Source organism: Sceloporus undulatus, chromosome 5 (assembly GCF_019175285.1).
Source record: "Sceloporus undulatus isolate JIND9_A2432 ecotype Alabama chromosome 5, SceUnd_v1.1, whole genome shotgun sequence".
In the NCBI taxonomy this organism is placed as follows: domain Eukaryota; kingdom Metazoa; phylum Chordata; class Lepidosauria; order Squamata; family Phrynosomatidae; genus Sceloporus; species Sceloporus undulatus.
In genome coordinates, this window is record NC_056526.1 from 84,107,184 (window position 1) to 84,128,827 (window position 21,644).

At 37.9% G+C, this 21,644-nt stretch overlaps 1 protein-coding gene and 1 non-coding gene across 7 annotated transcripts in view; one reads left to right on the top strand and one right to left on the bottom strand.

Moving 5' to 3' along the window:
• ORC5 (origin recognition complex subunit 5) overlaps positions 1 to 8,706 on the top strand; it is a 92,154-nt gene extending 83,448 nt beyond the window's left edge. For all 6 annotated transcript variants that reach the window (XM_042470274.1, XM_042470272.1, XM_042470275.1 and 3 more), the window contains 2 exons: positions 666 to 778; positions 8,068 to 8,706. In XM_042470274.1, coding sequence (XP_042326208.1) covers positions 666 to 778; positions 8,068 to 8,113 — 159 coding nt within the window. In that variant the 3' untranslated portion in view covers positions 8,114 to 8,706. The remainder of the gene's footprint in view (positions 1 to 665; positions 779 to 8,067) is intronic.
• LOC121932335 lies at positions 797 to 953 on the bottom strand. Its single transcript, XR_006104322.1, has one exon. It is a non-coding gene; the product is annotated as a U1 spliceosomal RNA (small nuclear RNA).
• Positions 8,707 to 21,644: the final 12,938 nt, after the last annotated feature.

Below are 21,644 nucleotides of genomic sequence, written 5' to 3' on the forward strand. Positions count from 1 at the left end.
TTAAAAGGTAAAATGAAGGAACACCTGCTACTGAAAACATTTTTTTTTCTTTTTGGTAATGTAGCTTTCAGCTATTCTTCCTCAGAATTTTCTAAATTGTAGCTAAATTGTGCATTCTTCTCCAGACATTTATTCCATGCCAGATCACATACCAACAGGATAAATTGCCTTGATTTTAAGACAAATAGACATTTCATACTTTATAATGATAGGATTCTGGGAAAGGCAGCATGAAGTGAAGCTGTTGTGGTACATACAGTATAATGCCCACTGTAGCTTGATGTAGTTTTGTCTCTTGTTTGCAGAACTTGAGCAGATACAAGCATACTGACAGAGAGGCAGTTTTGTGTATGTAGCAAGATGGGTGCATCATTTCTATCTAGAGCTACCACAAAGTCCTATCTGTGGAAGCCAGGCTGCTTGTTAAGATACCAGTCTTATGTTTTAGAGAGACTGGTCCTTCACATTTTTACCCTTCAGTTTTATCACCATTTATTGTCTATAATTATTTTATGTTTTATGTTTCTTGATCATTTTTATATTTGCATCCTTAAGACTTGGCAGATGAGTGACATCAAGGAAAGGCAAGTAATTGTGCTAACACTGTAGTGACAGCTGCTCTGATGAAAAGGCAACCAATTTAATTTTCTCTCTCCCTTTTCTAGATCACTTCTCTTGTGACGCTCCAGCTATTAACCTTGGTAGGCCATGATGACCAGCTTAACGGACCGAGATACAAATGCAATGTGTCTTTAGACTTCATCAGAGCAATTTCAAGGTAAGCCCTGTTAACTTTCATTGCACGAACGTAGTCCCCCACTACCACAAATGATGCAGTTGAGTTTCCCGCATTTCGGGAAATCACGGGTCAGCACACCAGGAGTGCAATGGATGAGCCTCACCCTGGAATAGCTACCTTTGTGATCATGATGTTTCCCCTGTCAGGTAAGCACAGTGTGACCTTATTTCCTAGCATCTAGTCATTCACAGAAAAATGTGTCTTAGGACAGCTAGAAAAAGTGACTGGAGGTAAATGAGATAGTGGTCAATTCCATTTTTTCAGAAACATAGAGAGCACATACGTGCAAAGTGCGACCTCTACAAAATATAGTTCTTTGGAGCTGTACAGACCTTTAACAGGCAGCAGAGGGTATATCATGCGTGGTTACCCCATTCCATGCTGTCTGTTGAACTGCATTTGATTTAAGAGATCACAAGTTGTGTTGGCCTGCTCAACAAAATCTCTTTATAATTTATCTGTGCTTTTGTTTGTTTCTACATATAGCACAACTAATGTAAATAGTAATTTTCCAAACATCACAAAGAGAGAACATGGGGCTCTGCCTAGATTTGCTTACAGCCAACATTTGAAAAGTGGGGGAGGAATGGCAAAACTTCTGCATGTAGATGTTTATGCTATGCTGAAAGGGTGTTGCATTGAGGCCTGTGTGTGTCTCTGTATCATTGTATGTATTTGTCACACTCTCAGTTGATTTCTTTTATGATTTATATTTAAAGTTACTTCGATATATGCCAAACAGTGGAACATCCATATCTTCTTTGTATCAATTCACATTCTTCATCCATAAGTCTTTACTTAAAAAGACAGGGCAGAAGATATTTACAAATCAGAAATACATCAAAGCTAAAATATAAATTTATAAACATCTTAGCGACAGGGATAAAATTAATAAATCAGTCTAGAAGATTTCACTTTTTTCATCCCTTTATAATCTATTAGCTAGGTAAATTTTGCAGTGGCAACAAATAACTTGAAATTTCTAAGAAATCAAATCCCAGTTTCCCCTTTCCTCACAATTTTATTTATGAACCTGTATTCTTTCAGTAGAGATGAAAACCTTTTTCTTGACATTTTCTAAATATTTTTGTGCTGTACATGCTTAACAAATCTTTTAAGCAGATCCTTATTTACATAGCTTTCTGCTTATTTATTACTTGTAGAGGCAAGATTAATTCATCAACATCCTTCAAAATTAGCTTAACAGTAAATGAGAGATTGTGCATATAAAAAAGCAGCAGATTTATATTAGGTGCAGCCTGATTTATATTAGATTTAGATTTATATTAGAATCTTTTCATGAAGACTTGGATTTTAAAGAAAACAATTGAGAAGATTTGCATAATGTCTAATCAGAATGCTAGAATATTTTTATTCTAATATGGTTTTTATTACTTTGAGAATTGTTTTTTAACAACCAAAACCCCAAAGGAGTTAAGAAAAATTCTGTATCATATTTAAACACCCACTTTCATTATTAAATTAGTCACAAATTATATTTACAGTGATTACATCTCTTGGGTGCTTCAGAGGGTACGTTACTGAGTTTTGATCTCCTTTGATTGATCTTAACCTCTTGGGGGATTTTTCTCCTTTTTACAGGAAACATTTCTTTTAAAAAAAATTAAACCATTTTTAATGAAAGTTTGTGGTGGTAGTTTTGCTTTCTTTTTAAAAATTCACATGTATTACTGTAACTCATAAAGATATAATAGCAGTTGCATCATCAAAGCAGAACAGCCATCTTGTGTGGATTGAAGATGTAGAGTGTAGAAGAAAGGTCAAACTACAGAACAGCAAAGATATATATTACAAGAAGCATTGTATATTAAAATTACAAATTAAGTTTTAATAGCGCTTTCACTAAGCCATCACCTTGTGGATAGTTTTCTCCTGCTTTGGGAATTACAGGATAAAGAAACATTTTGTCCCCATTTTTGGAAAAATAGAGTTTATATAATTTAGTACTATTAAATCCAGTCATAGTCAGTAAAAGACTTTTACTACTATCTATTCCAGGCTATGGAAAGGAAAGCACTGGATAAATTCAGTGCAGAAATGCTGAAGAGGATGAAACTGTTCTGTGTTTTTAGTGAAAAGGTGGTGGATACAGAGTTTTAGGGCTTCTATCTTTGTTAGGGAAACTCAGCACTAACATATATGCTCTTGCCAGTCACAGAGAGTATTGCAATCAATATATACATCTGTCTTCAAGAATCAGAGCAACCTTTCTGAAACCTCTTGCTAACTGTTATGTTAAAATGGCTGGCTGCCAAATTCACAATAAAAATGGAACAATAATGCATGATTTCAGTACCAAAGATAAATTTGTATGTGTGACTGAGCACTCACAGATTAAACACTATAGATATCACTTCAGGAACGTTGCTTTTCATTGAGGTTGTTCACAGATTCAGTTGTGAGTGATAAAGTGATGCACCTGTGAACCAGACATACATTTGGAGTGGATTGATATTTAGGTGGTTGATTTTAAGGCAGCACCTTGGAAGATACATACTTTTAATACATCATCTTAATGCATTTAGACTTACTCATACCCTGCTCTGGTCTTTAAAATGTACAGGAATAGTAAGCTTCAGCAAAGAGCTCTGATAAGCTTTACACTCTTTACACTATACCTCTTCTTCTCAATCCAGTAGATTTCTGAAGTTTAGTCAATAAAGAACCCTGAAAATCCCACACTAAGGATAGAATCTTGGAAGTGACCACAAGGGCCATTTAATCCAACTCCTTGCCATCCAGGTGTACATCACTAAATATTATTTTCACTTGCAGTTGTGAGAATTAGTACATGGAAACTCATGTTTAATCTTGAGCTTTCTTCGTGTGATGTTGCTAGTTAAATAATGTTCTGCAATTTCAATAACCAGAGTAGGATTATTGAGCTGAGTTTACTCAAGATGACTTTAGCATTTCATCTTGAACTAGGAGTCCTTTGCCAAACAGATGCTGATGAGTACAAAGAAAAGACCGATACGCAACAGCATGCTTCCACTGGTAGAAAGTGCTTGGACAAGCAGGAACTATTTTCACTAGTAGAAGTTGGAAGAGGATCCCTTTCCTTCCTCTACCACATGCCCTAAAAACCTGCTCAGGAGGTCTGGAAAGCTACTCTGGAGGTGGCTTTTCATGGTACTGTGGCAAAGGGGAGCAGTTTTGTTGTTACTGTGTCTGTAGTATTGGATATAGCCTAAACCAGTTCACCAGGAATGACTTACCTACTAACCTCTGAGGAAGGGACAGTTTTGTGCAAATTCTTTTGTATATATGTGAACCTGCTTCATTATATAAATAGGAAAGTTAGCAATGACTATAAAATAATTCAGAGCCCATATGGCTAAATCCTAATTCAAGACACTCTAACTTCAGTGATAAAGCTAATTAGTTTTCTCTTATTTTATGAAGTTCTTGATTACTTTAAAAATAGACTTTATTGCTGATTTTGTAGAACAATTCAAAACGTCAGAATAGCTGCTATATGTAAAAGAAAGCTATTGTGGCAGTAGGTTCACTTTTGTCTATGTATTAAGTCAGCTTCCCTCTTAAAAAGTTTTCCTTCACCAATACAAATAGCTAGGATTGGGATATCAGTTAATTGGACAGAACCACACACAAGGTATTTACTGATTATCATTAAGCTAAACAATTGATTGTGGTATTTTATCTAGGAAACTTAACATTTGCCAGAGAATACTGTTTTACATCAATGTCTAATCTAAAAAGCAACCATAGAAAACCATATATCTGTAATGTTTACAATGTGCTAATTAAGTAGATTTCACCATGTGAAATGTTACTGCTAGGCAATATCTTACGTTTTTTGTATCATTTTATTTCCCTAGAAACAAAAAACTGGATTTAGGAAATTATGTGTGAGTCATAAATGAATGCCATGACAAGTAAGAGAGCTGGTTAGTCTTTAGCATTGCATCTTTAGTGCACTTTTTTTTGGTAACATGGCCTACTTCTAAAAATAAAAGGTCTCCTTCTTGTAATTTGCATCACAATATGAAAAATAGGAGACCCTCAGAACTAGAATATTGTACATCAGAATTTTTACAAAACTAAGTTGCACTCCCATAGTGAATATTTTTCACTCTCACAAAGTACAAAATAGATTGAAATGTTTTTTTTCCTATTAAAATACTCTTACAGTGTTCACATACAGTTAAAAAGTATGGGTCAAGAATGAAAGAATGCTTTTCCACCCTGCTCCCATCCATGGTCTGGGTGGAGGCTGAGATGCACAGAAAACCAAACTGTTTAACACTTTCTCCTTCTGCTTTGGGCCATGGTTGAAGAATAGGAAGAAGATTGCAGTTACATTTTGGCACATTTATTAAAATACTTATGAATAACCATTTCTCACTAAAAGAGAACTTGTACTTGAAAGTCAAAAAAGCTAAAGCTCAGTATGAGCTCAGGCTTGCTAGAGAAGTTGAAAAATAAAAAATAGGGTTTTCATAGCTATGTCAGGAGGAAGATGAAGGAAATGGTAGGGTGACTTCATGGAGAAAATGGTAAAAACAGCACAGAGAGAATGCAGAACTGCTCAACACTTTTTTGCCTCAATCTTCTTCCAAAAGGAAAACAGTATTCCACCTGGTAAAAATAGAACAAATGATGTAATAAGCATCCTAGAGGCCAGAACAGGTAAAGAGATAGAATAGGAATGCTTAAATGAAATCGGGTTTCCAGGACCTGAAGAACCACATCCAGGGAACTTGCAAATGTAATGTCAGAGCCACTGTCATAGAATCATAGCGTTGGAAGGGACCACAAGGGCCATTCAGTCCAATGCCCTCCCATGCAGGAACTCACAGTCAAAGCATCCCTAACTGATGGCCATCCAACCTCTGCTTAAAGACCTCCAAGGAAGGAGACTCCACTACACTTCGAGGGAGTGTGTTCCATTGTCGAACAGCACTTACTGTCAGGAAGTTCCTCCTAATGTTGAGGTGGAATCTCTTTTCCTACAACTTGCATCCATTGTTCCGGGTCCTGTTCTCTGGAGCAGCAGAAAACAAGCTTGCTCCCTCCTCAATATGACATCCCTTCAAGTATTTAAACAGGGCTATCAGATCACCTCTTAACCTTCTCTTCTCCAAGCTAAACATCCCCAGCTCCCTAAGTCATGGTTTCCAGACCCTTCACCATTTTAGTCGCTCTTCTTTGGACGCACTCCAGTTTCTCAACATCTTTTTTAAATTGTGCCCAGAACTGGACACAATATTCCAGATGATGCCTGACCAAAGCAGAATAGAGTAGCACTATTACTTCCCTTGATCTAGACACTATACTTCTATTGATGCAGCCTAGGATCTCATTGGCCTTTTTAGGTGCTTCATCACACTGTTGATTTATGTTGAACTTCTGGTCTACTAGGACTCCTAGATCCCTTTCACGGTCTTGTTGAGCCAAGTGTCCCCCATCCTAAAAATGTGTATTTCATTTTTCTGCCCTAAGTGCAGTACTTTACATTTCTTTGTGCTGAAATTCATTTTGTTAGCTTTGGCCCAGCTTACTAATCTGTTAAGATCATTTTGAATTTTGATCCTCTCCTCTTGGGTATTAGCTGCTCCTCCTAATTTGGTGTCATCTACAAATTTGATAAGCATGCCACCTGTACTTTCATCCAAGTCAATGATAAAGATGTTGAATAACAATGGGCCCAGGACAGAACCCTGTGGGACCCCACTTGTCCCTTCTCTCCAGGATGAAAAGGAGCCATTGCTGAGCACCCTTTAGGTTCGGCCGGTCAACCATTTACAAATCCAACTGACAGTTGCATTGTCTAGCCCACATTTTACTAGCTTGTTTGCAAGAGTATCTTGGGGAACTTTGTCAAAGACCTTACTGAAACAATGTATGCTATATCCACAGCATCCCCTTCATCTACCAAGCTGATATTTTTATTTTAAAAAGAGAGAGATCAGATTAGTCTGGCAAGATTTGTTTCTCTGAAACCCATTTTGACTTTTTGTGATTATGATGTTCCCTTCTAAATATTCACAGACTTTCTGTTTAATTATCTGTTTAGAATCATTCCTGGCATTAATGTCAGACTAACTGTACAATAATTGTTGGGATCCTCTTTTTTCCCTTTTTGAAGATGGGGACAACATTTTCCCTCCTCCAGTAGATATATTTAAATACCTTAACAAATATCATGTAGAAGAAAGAACAAGCTTATTTTCTCCTACTTCAGAGGCTAGAGCTTGAACCAATGGATTCAAATTGCAAGAAAAGAGATTCTACCTATACATTAGGAACAACTTCTTTTTAAGAGCTTTTTGACAGTTGAATAGAGTACCTCAGATGGTGGGAGATTCACCTTCTTTGGAAGTCTCTAAACAGAGTTTGGATGACCACTTGATGACAATTCAAAAATTAAAATTACGAACATAGTAGGACATTTTTAAAACATCTAGAGCAACAGTTCCCTGCCTGTGCTCCATAGAGGCCTGAGGGTTCTGTGAATCAAAAGGTTTACTCTTGATCTAGAGAGCAAAGTAAACAAGTAAAAGAAAAGTCTAAATAAAAACCTTTTTTACTTAAATAGGCCGAGATTGAGCCAGTTTTTAAGGCAGGAGTGCCATAATATGGGTGATTTTACAAAAGAATTTTGTCTCATCTCTCTGGAGATCATTGTAAGTGTTAGTACCTTTACAGGAACAAGTGAGCATCTTGAGTTGAACATAGATTGGGAGTCAGAGTAGTTACTGTGCAGTCTGTGTTATATGGTCTACAAAGGACATATAAAAATGCAATCTAGCTGCTGAATACTGCACTAGATACAATTTCTGAACAATCTTCAACAGCAGCTTCCATGCCAAAAACACTGAAATTATCTCAGTGAAAAGTGATTAATATAACTGTGTGCAGATCCACCTTCTCCAGGCAAGGCTGTTGCTGGTATGTAAGCTGAAGCTAGAAAAAGCATTGTTGGCTCCAGCAGCCACTGGAGTCTTCTTAACAATGTTGAGTCAGACAGCATATATGACCCTATGCCTGGAGCAGTGCACCCACCATGCGGCATATATGAGGCAAGGGAAGAAGATGAGACTGTTACTGCATTGTGCAAATGGCAGTGGCAGACTGCATGTGTTTGTCCCATTTAAGCCAGAATTGAAACTTTGCAGCCATATCTACCATGGATGTAGCTGTTTGTGCAGAGGATTACTGTATGATATTGCAGTGGGGAGTAGGGACTGAAGAATGCTAATGTACCACATTGTTGTTTACAGGACTGTGAACTTTGACATAATAAAGTACTTATATGACTTTTTGTGAAGATCATATGGACATTGTTGACAACTAAGGCAAGATGTTTCCGATTTACCTACTTCAGCCATCAGGAAAGAAGAGACTTTGGGCTCTACTGAATTTGTCCAAAACAGGTGCCGACTCAGCATGGGACCTGATGAAGACACTCTAGTTGGTCTGGATGGATCTGAGCAGAGGACTCTTTACCCGAGACCCTGGAGTATTTGGAAAAAAATGTGTTAATTATAAACAGCAGGGACCAAGCACAATCTGTTCTGCTATTAATGATGTTATCTTAACAATGAAATTGCCTGAAACCTATTTTACTTAGGACTATATTTTGTGCTGTGTTGAAGTATCCCCGGTGCTTTGAACATGGCAGTAGCCTTGTTTGTATGCCCATTCTTTTCACTTCCTCACCATGGGAGCCTTTTGCATTTGTCTGCCAAAGCAGCTTGTTCCTAAGGCCACCATTTAAAAGAGAATGGAAGAGCAAATGCAATAAACATAAAAACAAGCAGAGAGGATGCTTTTCTTTAATTCCTTGATTCTGTCCAGATATTTGTAAACTGGTACCACAGCTGTTAATATCACTGATTAAAGCCTGTTCTTAAAATGTTTTTACCAGCCCCCTAGTTCTTTTTGTTGCTTGTCATGTTACATTTATATTCAAAGGCAAGAATGTGTGTTGGCAAAGTACTCCCTTATCTAAAGGCAGAAATATTGGAGGAATAAAACACATCTAACCTGGAGAGAAGACCTATTAAATCTATAAAATCTAGTGGTTTCCAGAATCCACTCTGAATTACATGCATGCATCATGAGAAGTACAAAAACAACAAAGCACTATGATGCCATGGCACAAATGATGTGTTTGCAGAACTTGCAGAACCTCATCTTGTCTGCTCCATTTCATTTTCACCACACAACTGAGGAAACAATTCTATAGCAGGAGTATTTTCTCATGTCTTTTGATCTTCTGCAACTTTTTTTCTCTTTATTTTCTCAATTATTTTTTCCTGAACATCCCACCACACTCTGGGGTGAGGATTGGAAACCTTGCTTCTAGGTTTTTATGGCACAGTGTGGATTACCTAAAAATATATGGATAGACTAGGGGGCAAAGTGGCCCAGTTTGAAGGTTGTTATTTTGTGTCTGAATGATGATGTAACACTGAAGCCTTTTTGGAAAGGACACATGTACTGTACAAATACTATAAAAACGAAGGATTCTTGTTTAGTATCATTTACATCAAAACAGTGCTTTTTACCACTGAGATGGCATCTCCTAAAGATGGAGATCCAGCTATTTCACTTTAATGAGAAAGCTGTTACCTCCAGGGCAGTAAAGAGTGAATGACACAACTGATCTCTTTCCATGCTGGACATCCCTGTAGCACAAAAGACAAACTTAGTTCCGGCTTAGAATAACAATACTGTCCCACCATTGCTAAATGTGGCAGGTTCAAGTCCATTATAGTAATTGTTCCAGCTCAGCAGCAACCCAGATTTCCAATCTGAATTTTGATGGAGACAGATTTAAGATTAACTCAATGCAAAGCACTGGATATATTGTGGAAGATAAGAGGTATGAAATACCAACAAGCAGATGTGGATGCGTATACCACCTCTGCTTAGTGGGTTTTCACTGTAACATATGATGGGAGAGGTTTTATGGCTAAAGGTGCCAAAGTTGCACGTATGAACAGAATATCTGTCCAGTGTAAATTAACTTTTGAACAGATCAACGTATTTGTGAAAATACAAATAGCATCATTTAGTAATCAGTATTTTAGTCACTTTAGAAACTGTACTTCCATGTCAGCTGCTTGCTTCAAGCTGCAAAACTGTTAGTTTTTGAGATGCAGAGAGCTATGAATTATTGGATGATGAAGCACTTGCCACACTGCTGAGCTTAATTCTCTAACAAAATGATACTCAGCAGCCTGATGCTCTCAAGTGAGTTGTAATTTTCAGCTAACAGTACGTCATTTCAATCTTGGAGCCATGGTAAACTGAGATCATCCTGTATGTTTTCTAAATGCATTATTTCAAACAGAAATCATTTTATAACTGACTGAAAACCAAATTCAGCATCCATAATTGGAAAAGAAAGTTATATGGCACAAAGAAACACCAATCAAATAACTACAAACACCTTTACCTGCTGTGTTAGGTAAATGAAAGAGGGGAATATTTCTACTTGTTCACCTGACAGCACAAAATGAGAATAAAAGAACAGAGTGGTGTATAATGGCATAAGACTGAGCAGCAAATATACTAAGGAGTGGATTTTCCCCATCATAGGCTGTATAAAGAGGCTTGACAAGGCCTGAAGCCTGTTATAATCCTAAAACGTTTAAGTGTTTTTAAAGGTAAGATATCACAAGATTGTGAAATTTAGTCTGAAAGCAGATTACATTATGTTCTTGGCTTCAGGTGTAACCATAATAAAAAGATAAAAATATGTTCAGTTGTACTGAACGTGTCCTGGAAGAATGGGGAGAAGAGAAGAAATTGAAATTCACATGTATAGAGGCTACAAATGTCAGGAGATAAATATGGAAATGGAACAAGCCAGGTGATGTACGTTTGAGTATAGTTTATAGAAACTTCCATATGGTACACAGTGCCATATGTACATTCTGTGCTTCATTTTTTGAGCCATTACGCACCTGCTCAAAATTTATCATGACTGGATTCCCACTTCTAATAAATGGCTCTTACACTAACTACTTGACAATTTTCATCAAATACTGGAGATGCTGTCTTGTCCCATTGGGCTTTCTACTGATGATCGCCAACGCCTCTCATAAACATCTCTATTATACTTTCAAGTGTTTGTCTGTTATGCTGTGATCCAGCTGCTTAAAGAGTCATCAGATTTGGTGCGTTATCTAATAAAATGAAAACAAAGACTTATGTAAAATTTTGGCTCCACTTTGTCAAAATTTCAAGTACATCCTGAAAAACATTCTACCCCCCCCCCACACACACACACTAAAAGGCCCATTTATGACTGAATTTAAGTGGCCTTGATATTTACACCTAGGTTGACATCACAAACATTTACGTGACTAATTTGGCACCAACTGGCAAAAACTTGGCGTTCAGCACATTTTAAGGATGGAAAAAGCAATAATGCTAGGAAATGTGGAGGGAACTAGAGAAGAAGGCTGAATGTTTGATGCATGGATTCTATTAAGGAGGCCATGGGCTTGAATTTACAGGAACTAAACAGAGCAGTGGAGGATAGGGAGTCTGGGAGATGTTTCATCCACAGGTTCGCCATGAGTCAAGATTGTAAACAACAACAACAAAAGTGCTCTTAGGGGCTCAGCAGACCAGCATTATATGCTGGTGTGGGGGTGTGGTGACCACCCGCCAGCCACGCCAACGCTTCCTCCACACTACCTGCCTGACCAGATGGTGGGCGGCATCACGCCACATCTTCAGCGCAGCATTTGCATGCACTGCCCAGAGAAGTAGTAAAAAGCGGCGGCAGCTAGGGCACCCTTTCCAAGGCGCAAAAAGGAGCTGCTTTTTGTGACTTCTTTTTGCACCATGGAAAAGCCAGATTGGGGCCGCAGCATGTAATTGCCACTGCCCTGATCCGGCAAGGAAAGGAGCAGCTGCAATCCACTCCAAAGGGGCAGTCTATTGATCCCCTTAATCAGCATTTTGTTTTGTTCAAATTACAGGTGAAATCATCGGCATCAATTTGGGCAATGCCAGGTAAATTTCAGAGCACTTGATATTTAGCATAAGATGTCAAATGCACATTTTTGAACTATAGACTTGGAAGGTGGAAGGGTTGAGAATATTGTACATATGTCAAGAGAAAATTAAAAATATTTGCTATGTATTCCAGAAGCTTTTCTCATTGTGCTAAAATTACAAAATTAAAAAATGTTTATATATAATGGCATAGTGAGACCTTAGAATCCATGGACTTGCCAGCTGCAAATTTGAACATCCGCAGATAGCCCCAATGGTGGCGTGTGCACATGGACATTAGGGACAGCCTTGTTGTCTCCAGTGGCGGCATGTGCATGCCAGCTGCGCCAGCATTAGGGACAACGGGACTTCACCTGAAGTCCCATTGTCCCTGATGGCAGTGCAGTCGCATGCATACGCTGCCACTGGGGATAATGGAATTTGAGTATCTGAAGATTTTGATATCTGTGGTGGGGGGGGGGTCCAAAACCGATCCCTTGCGGATACGAGAGCCCACTATAATAAATTTGGGAAAGACAACTTCAACGTTGTCTTTTAAGGCTAGTGGAAATACTGTATTTTTCAGGAAGTTAAGAAATGCCATTCTTCTACTAACCATTTCTCTTTAGAAAGTAATTGCCTTCCAGAAATCTTTGAATGTTTGATATGTTACTTTAGATATATAATAATAAAAAAATGACAGCTTCTTGCAGCTTAAAATTGGCAATTCCCTGAGGAGCCCTTTTCTCTACTGTAGCTTTATTGCCAAGTTGTCATAGTATTAATTAAATCTGGAGAATGAGCCATTGCATGTCATTTTCTATACTGGATGCTTTCATATTGGAGGCAAGTCTCCATGGCAGGAATCCATGTAAGAACCACCAAAGGGAAAGGAAGTGAAAGCTTCCATATAAGAACAGAATAATTCATACAAGTATTTTAAGAAGAAAGCAATGATAAGAAAGTGAAAAGTTAACTGTTTTCTTTAGGTTAAAAGAGTAATTTTGTTTAGCTGCCATTCTTCAGTTGATTTAATAATCTTCATATCATTACTAAGCATTCCAAAACATTAAATGTAGACTGAGTTTGTATCTCAGATTACAGAAATTGGGAGGGGGAGAGATTACATTAAGCATTATTGGATTTTAATTAATCATGAGATACATTTTCCTGTTGCATGAATCTAAATGTCTTCACTGTAGTCTAGGCAGTTAACAACATAACTAATTTTAAAAGTTACCAAAGAAGATAAAACAATAAGTGTGATGTGATAAAATGTAATCTAAAAAGTGGGAGGAAAAGAACAATAACAATGGATGGGATTTAAATGTGTTCCTCTGTTCTTGCTTCTCTTCCACCTGCAGCCTCAGGAAAAGATTGTAGGAGTGGGAATGAGGGTGAGTGAGAATTTCTTTGAATAAAAATACTGGTCTGCTGACTGTCGAAATAGCTTACATCCTCATTTTCTTCCCATTAATTAATGTCTTGGAAGTATAAAAACAAGCTCAGCAAAAACTACCAGCAAAAACCAGGGGGAAAAACCTAATTTTGGTACCAACTAGAGGCAGATCCATTCCATTCCATGAGACTTGTGTAAGCAATGAATAACAAGTCCTGCTCATTTCAGTGCTTCTCCCCTCATTGGAATGCACTTTTGATTGATCAGCATAGCAACCAAAGCAGCTTAATGTAGTCTGAAGTCCCATCTTAAAGCTGTCTGGCAAAATGTCATATGGCACAGTGCAATGCAAAACTTTTATGCAAGATGATCCATTATTATTATTGTTATTAAAGTTTATTTATATAGCGCCGTACGATTTACACAGCACTTTACATAATCATACAAAGAAGGTAAAAAGAAAGTCATGCCAGTGGCTTACAGTCTAATATCACGAAGCATAAAACTTTAAAACAGACAAATTAACCATCAAGTAACTCTGAAACCAGAGCCTACTACAAAAGACCTATCACTGGTTCCAGACAAATAAATAAATAAAATGAATAAAAGGGCCTTTTGCAGTTATCTGGATAATATTCTTTTCCATGGATAAAGTGTTTTTGCTGACTTTTGAAAACATTACTTCAAATACAAATACCATGGTTCGGTGACTGGGTTTATTCCTTTCATACAGAAGGTCCTAGGATGAATCCAGTCCCTTTCCTCCTAAATGGAGCTCCAAAGGAGAGCTGGAGAGATTTCCCTATTTCTTTCCATACTTGCCACCTTCTTTCCTTTATTTTCTGTATCCCAGCTTTCTTCCAGCATCCTGAAGATTAAAACAAAGTTCAACTAAAGCCTAGTTGTATTAAAGCTGGTGTTAAAAGGAGTTTTAAAAGCCAACTAAATAAACTATCCTATTAAATATACTAATTTAGAACATATTTAAAACATAGTAAAGAAGATTAAAGTACATCATACCCCATTAAAAGCGTTCTCTGCCACAACTAATTAACAGACAGATGCTTGTCTAAATAAAAATATATTTGCTTGCTGGTAGGAAGAGAGCATGGAATTCCATGACCTGAGAGCAGCCCTCAAGAAGCTATAACAGAAATACACATGAGATGTAATCAAGATACATGCCGCCATAGGCTGACATCTCCAGGAATGAGGTTGGTTGATCCATTAGTTTTAATTATGTAAGTGCAGTCTTGGCCACTGCTGAAACCTGAGGATCCGAGTTCAGAGCTGAATTCACTAGAACTAACTCTCCATCTACAAAACCCCGGATTTCAGGGGCAGTGTAAGTCCACCCAGCACAGGCTGAAACCATATTGCCTTATTTCCCTTTTGAGTGATCTGACCTCTGACTACTAATTTCTAGTCCCATAATTTTATTTCTGACTTGAAATGAACCTGAATTATTGAAATGGAACTACTCCAACCAAATAATCTTAGGATTTCAGCATTTGTATCATTATCTGGAATCAACATGACAAACACAAATGACTAGTTAATTTGGAGCACACTTTCATATACTTCAGACATACGTAACTCCTAAAGTGTTTTTTAGATTAAAACCATTGGATAACTCTTGAATAACTCTTAGTAGGTAGTTTGCCGTCATTACGTTTGTTGGGCTTTACTGATTACCTGCAATAACACACACAAAAGAACCCTCTGTGCTTTTGTTTCAAAGATCACTTCCCAAAAAGCTGAAACCATGAGCAAAGATGTTGTGAGTTCTGAGATAATATAAAAGTGCATTTATATCGAACAGGGTGAAATATTAAAATTACAATACTATAATAAGGCTTATAATATGATAACAGGCTTACAATATGGTAAGGGAAATAGAAGCATTTTCTGTACTTGCCTTTTTGATACATATGCATTTTTCATTTAAAAATACAGATTGATTTTTGGATTGGGAAGGAACAGAAAAAGTATGAAAAAGAAATCACTAAATGTATACGGGAAAGTGTCATCCATCATTGCCTGTTGAATGAAAGTTTCCAAAACTGTTGAACTTTTTGACCAAGAGAACATCATTTGAAATCCCAGAACAAGTAGAGAGGCATCATTGCATTTGTTTGTGGAATTCCATGTTAACATTTTTAAATTCAGCCAAGCCTCTAGAAGCCAGAAACTATTTGATATCTCTGCACAGTTCTGCTGTTACATCAGAGATGAATAGCCCATTATCATCAACAGAGAAGGTTAAGAACTCACAAGACAAAGGAAACATTTTGTAAGGTAAGGCAGTCCATAGTACTGGTACTTATTTTCCTGTATTTTGCTACTTTGCTACTATTGGTTTCATTTTATTTAGTTCTATTTCCATTTGCTCTTTATTAAAAGAGAAATTCCAAGTGGGTAATGACATAAAACAGTGATTCAGACTGGTGCACTGCTAAGAACTGAGGAATGATGCCAATCTTAGATTCATCATGGTCAAAACATTTCTTCTCTCTCTCTTTTGCACTGTGGATTCCTTTATCAGAGAGCTTCATAATATTTGCAAGAGTAAAGTGACATCCCTAATCCTGTTCAGCCCTGCCCCTGCTGGCTGGGAGATTCTTAAACTTGTACTCACAAAAGTAACTTTTATAAAAAGGTCTGCCAAATGGCAATTATAAAAGCAAGGACCAAATAAATTCAAAACATGAAACAAGATTCCAGGGCAATCACAAATTACTGTTGATATAGTTAACCTGCTTTCAAGCAATCCAAAATTGTGAATGAGAAAACAATGAAAGCAGCTTAAAGGAAGAGCACAACACAGAGAACAGTGCAGGAGCAAAAGGCAAGAGCAAATGTATCTTCTGTATCCAGAGATGTGTAAAGTTCGGTGACTTTCCCTGTGCGAAAAGGGTGGTTTTGTGGTAGGTGGACCTCAAAAGTAAACAGCGGCATGGGGGGGGGGGAGAGACATGAGCCTCCAGGCTTACTTCCATGTTCTTCCACAGCTGTCTGCTTGGATTCAAATCTAACTTTTCTCTTGAGCCAAAAGCTTCACAAATGATAGTTTTACTGAAGCAATTGTTTTAATTATGACTGCAGTTCATATTTTACTGATGTGCTTTCTAATATTAGCAACAGCTATTGTTACAATTTGTGTGATAAATACAGGAAAAGTTTGCAAGATATTCTAAGCTCTTAATATTTGCTCATAGCTTTATATGGAATTCTTTATATTTCTAATAAAAAGTCTAGTTGAACCATGCGTTTTTGGTATATTGTTCTTAGGAGATTCAGCATTAAAAGGCAAGCCTTATTGATATATGGCTTGAGCAACATACATGGCAAGAATTACACAGGACAAGATAATGTGTTCTCAGATCCAAGAGCATTTATCCTGCAGAAAGAGGGAGAAGACGCCATGGCTTGGGTTGATAAGTCAGCGTTCAGCCATCATCGTTTTTCCATCCTCGGTAAGGGCAGGTGATTTCTGACTCTGTGATTCATGTAGAGGAGCAGTAATCCCATTATCAATCATCAACAATAAATATGCCACAGCAGGCATTCATATGGCTTGCCGCGATATGCAGGAGCTATTACCATGTACAGTGCAGCACAGGGCATGGAGCTGTGCTAAACAGCATTTGGATTATCAGGGGTTCAGAAAAACTGTGTTACACTAGGTAGGGCTATGCTGATTTAGTGCAGAGCAGGGGAAGACAGTCAATTCCAGATAAGCAGGAGTTTTGGAAGGCTCTGGGGAAGAAGAAAAAACCCTCTACAGCATGTGGGTACTTAAAATGTATGTCGAGCACTGTACTTGTGCCCTTTTCCATGATGTAAAGAGCACCACAGTGAGTGCTGTGTTAATATGCTCTCTGTAAGAACAGTATGAAACCTGGACACGACTGATTTAAGTTCCCTGGTAGGAATCTTTTGCAGAGCCCCATGATTACTACATGCACAAGTAATAATGTTTGATTAACACTGCCTGCTTCCTCGCACCACGATATAGTGGCAGATAGATGGATTTTCACTGTACTTCATTGCAATTCCATCTTCTGAAGGTTCAGCAAGCAATTTATGGATATCACTATTGGAGGGCTTGCAGGAAAATATGTGTTATTTAACGGACCTGATTTAACTATACTGAAGAAGAAATTGAAGTGTAATAAATGTAGTATTTGTATAGGTTTATATATACTGCGGTGTCCAAATTTGCTTATCATGCCCAATTTTTAGGATGGTTAAAACAAAAAGGGATTACAAAGAGCTCCAAAAGTATCTCTTGAAAATGAGCACTGAAATGTCAAATGCTGTTCAGTGTAAGCAAGTGTAATGTGATGCATACTGGGCAATAAATCCCAGTTTCACATATATGCTGACAGAGCCAGAGGTAGCAGTAACTTATCAAGAAAAAGATATTGGGAAGTGAAAGATCAGCCCATTGTGTGCTACTCTAAAAAAGGCAGATTCCATGTAGGGCAAAATTAGAAAAGCAATCCAAAAGAAGATCACCACTGCTGTGCTGTCCTTATAGAGATTTGTGGTGACAGCGCTCTTGGAAAATTGTGTCTTGAGAAAAGTGCAGAAAAAGGCTGAGGAATGTTCAAGAGGAGTAACCAAAATGATCAAGTTGCTGGAGCAAATCCCTTGTGAGGAAAGGTTACAATATTTGAGGCACTTAAACTTAGAAGAAGAAGAAAATGGAGACAAGACAGAGATTTATAAAATTGTGCTCAGTGTAGACAAAGTACTAGGGCCTTGAGCATCCACTGAAAATTAATTGTAGGAAGTGCAGGACAGAAAAGAAAGGATTGATTCACAAGGTGCATAGTTAAACTTGAACTCACAAACACAGAAAGTAGTAATGTGTGTGAAGCCAGCACTCTTCCCACTTGCCTCTAGAAAACGTGTACAGCCAGAAGCAATGTTCTTTTTGTTCTGAAGCATTCAATTGTTGTTGAGGCTTCCTAGTCAAAACCTAGGCCTCATTCCTACTTACAGATAAATCGGTGTGCGATCCGAATCAATGGATCGATTCGACATTGGATTGTGGTTTAGAAGGCATGACACTGCCTCTCTGAAGGCAGCACATCACCATGAAGCATGTCGCCATCTGAGCCAGTTTTGCAGGGTCTCCATTCAGTGGATTAAACAAGACAGTTAGGCACTGATAACTCTCAGTCACTGCAACCATTTTCTTCTTAGCGGGGGTGGTGAATGAGGGAATTTCCAGTCTTGCAGTTTAAATTTAGGCTTGGCTTTTCCAAGATGAAGAGTCCAGGCCACAGTCCTACCTTGTCCAGTATGAATTTTTCAGACTTTGGCAACAGACAGCTTTCCTGGCTTATGTTTCAAAGTCTAATATTCATATTTATTGAGTATAACTGGTAACACTCCGATGTATTTGTTTCCTCCCTTTTCACTTCTAGCAAAGGTGTCCAAGGGACAGGACCAAGGGAATACTAATTGTGCTGTATTGGCTCAGATAACCAGGGTTTACCCCACACTTCCATCTCTCCAAGGGTCCCTTCACGTCTCTACCTTGGACATCCAATCAGTTGTCACACTCTCACAGTTAAGTTCTCCAACCAAATATCACACAAACCTGCCATACCTCCCCTCTTTCATGTCCCTGTACTTTAACAGTGGATGTCAAACCTGAGGGGGAAATAGCTTGGTGAGCTGGGACATGCATGGTAGACAGAAGGGGGAAGGGTTTTCCCACTAAGCTACTCAAGTTTCGAACATCCCGAATGGAGTCTGCACAGGCTCAGAACCCATTTGTGTGAAGATACAAATGACTATTTGAAGAACTACAGTTACAGGTAACTAACCTGTTCTTTATATCTGCTCAGACCCACAAGACAGAGGCTCAAAACTCTTGGATTTACAACAGGCATTTCTCAAACTACAATATTCATCTAAGGAGGTGAAGAAACAAATCAACAAGGTAAGATTGGTTTCCAGGAGCCATCTGCTACAAGTCAGACCAACAACACAAAACTGCAGAATACCCTTAGTGGTCACCTACAGTCCCAGCTGAGACTACTCAATTTATCGCCAGTGAGTTACATCCAATTCTGGATAATAATACAGGTCCTTACAAGTTCTGGAAGGCAGGCTTTTATTGGTCTGCAGACAGCCACTAAATCTTAAACAACTCACTTACCACAGGATGTATAACATGGATGGTAATATTGGGACAAGACCCTGTCAAAAATTTAGATGCCAACTCTGTTCCTACATCTAGCAAGGTCTATTACCATTAGGCAGATTGAGGCAGCTGGAACAAATGGCAGATCTTGGGTGTCCTGCAGGAAATTGTGAGCTATTTAATTTGCTATTTTTTTAATTTAATTTTTTTACTACCAGGGAAGGAGAGAGGTACTTGTGAGATATTCTGTGGCAGAATAACATGTGTGGTGTTTGCTATTATAGACAAGGTGGATGGATGTTCAGCTTTAGGCCGCAAAATGACTTGAGCTTGGTTCTGGCACAGTTAGATCAAAAGCTGTGATTTCATTACCAAGAGCAGTTTCCTTGAACTGTAGCTGGGTTCCACCAGTGATGCTTGTTGATGTTTGTTACACCAAACAGGGACACAGTGAAGGGGTGAGCATCTGTAAAAACATAAGGAACATTCACCAAGGACAGACACACACTGCATTTTGTATGGGAGGGACCGATGGAACACCAGTATAGCACTCAAAACCCTGGAGTGGCTGTTAAGAACTATGCTGAATCCAACTTGTCTATTTTAATAAGAACCCTGGGGTGGGGTGGACATGTGCCAAATTAAAATTAGTTATTTTACTTTGTGTCCAAGTCATTTTCCTAACCAGCAAGGTCAAAAGCAAATTCATATGTGCTCTCTTTATTTAAGTACAGTAGTATACTAGTGGTGTTGTGCGCATCTAGAATAAAACACTGGAAAGCCTTCCATCAGCAGAAAATAACAGATGTTGCTATTTTATTTATGATCTTATCCCCAGATCTGAATATTAGTAAAATTCCATTACTGTAGCTGAAAGAGAGAAATCAGATATCCATCATACTCAAACAGCCTGGAATTCTTTACTAAATATCCCATTTTTAAAAAATCCAAAATATTTTATATTTAAATTATACAAACTAGATAGAGCTGCATTAATGTAATTAATTTGCTTTGTGCACATCTGCACAACATTTGGGGAAGAGGTTTTATGCTGAATGATACTGAATGTATATTAGGTTTTAGAGGGCGTAGTCTTTTGGAGAGGCTTTGGAGAGACTGGTGAAAAAAGTTTCATAGGAAAGCAAAGGATATAGCTGCAAGAATGTGAAGAGAAGAGGGAAGAGCAATGAAAACAACTCACCTTGTGTTAAGTAAAGGAGTTCATGTATGTTTTATTCCAAAGATGCCGGTATATTTTGACATTTTTCTTTTTAAACATGAAGGCCAGAACTTACTCTCACTTTCACTCTCACTCCCATTCTCACTCTCTCTATACGAGGGATTCAAAATCTGCAGTGTAAAGATGCATCCTGATAGTGGACTCCTAGTCCTATTAGAAAAACACTGTGGAATTACTCCATCTTTCTCTTCTTTATTGGCTTTTTGTAGTAAGAAAAAAGATGAAGTGGTGGGACAACACAGGATACAAATGGAAGAGAATAACATTCACTCACTGCCCACCAGATAACATTCAGTTAGTGAAGAAGGCAAATAGCACAAGCCTCATCTAGAAACATCTATATGGCTGCCTTCCATGTTCTAAAGCACATTCTGTGCTCACAGTAAATTCCAGTGGAATATTGGTATATTGCAACCCAGGTAGCTGTCCTTGGGCTTCGAAGTACAGATTTTTAAAGCTGAAAGCTAAACTGATTTTCAAAAAAGGTAGTAAATGCCATACTATTCATCTGCGTACTCCATCATAGAAGTTTCCTGATAGATAACTTACTCTTAAAATCCAAATATTTTAAGTGGGTGATGAATTATGTTAAGGAAGATCTGAGCTGAAAATGCTGCTGGAGATTTTAGCTTCAGATTTTTTAAATTTTCTTTTCTTTCTTTTATTTTTTCTTTTTCTTTCTTTCTTTCTTTTCTTTTGTGTGTGTGTGTGCGCGCTTCAGTGCCTTCCCACTATCATTTCTCAAATAAATAAAATTGGTGTGAATATAATGGAAAAGGAAGTTGATCACAGTAGGAGAGGATTTTGTTTCAGCATCCACTTCTTTTGAAGCCAGTGCTCTGGTCCAGTGCTTTAAAAATAATCTTAAAATTAGCTTGTTACTTTTTGACCAGTATTCTTTAAAATTACTTGCTATTAAAAAGTAACAGACTTTTAAAAATTCACTTACAAATACAATTTTCTAAAAAATCCGGCTCTCCTTTTCTCCCTCACCAATATTTCTGGAGCAATGATGAGTAAACATTGTGTGGTACTATAA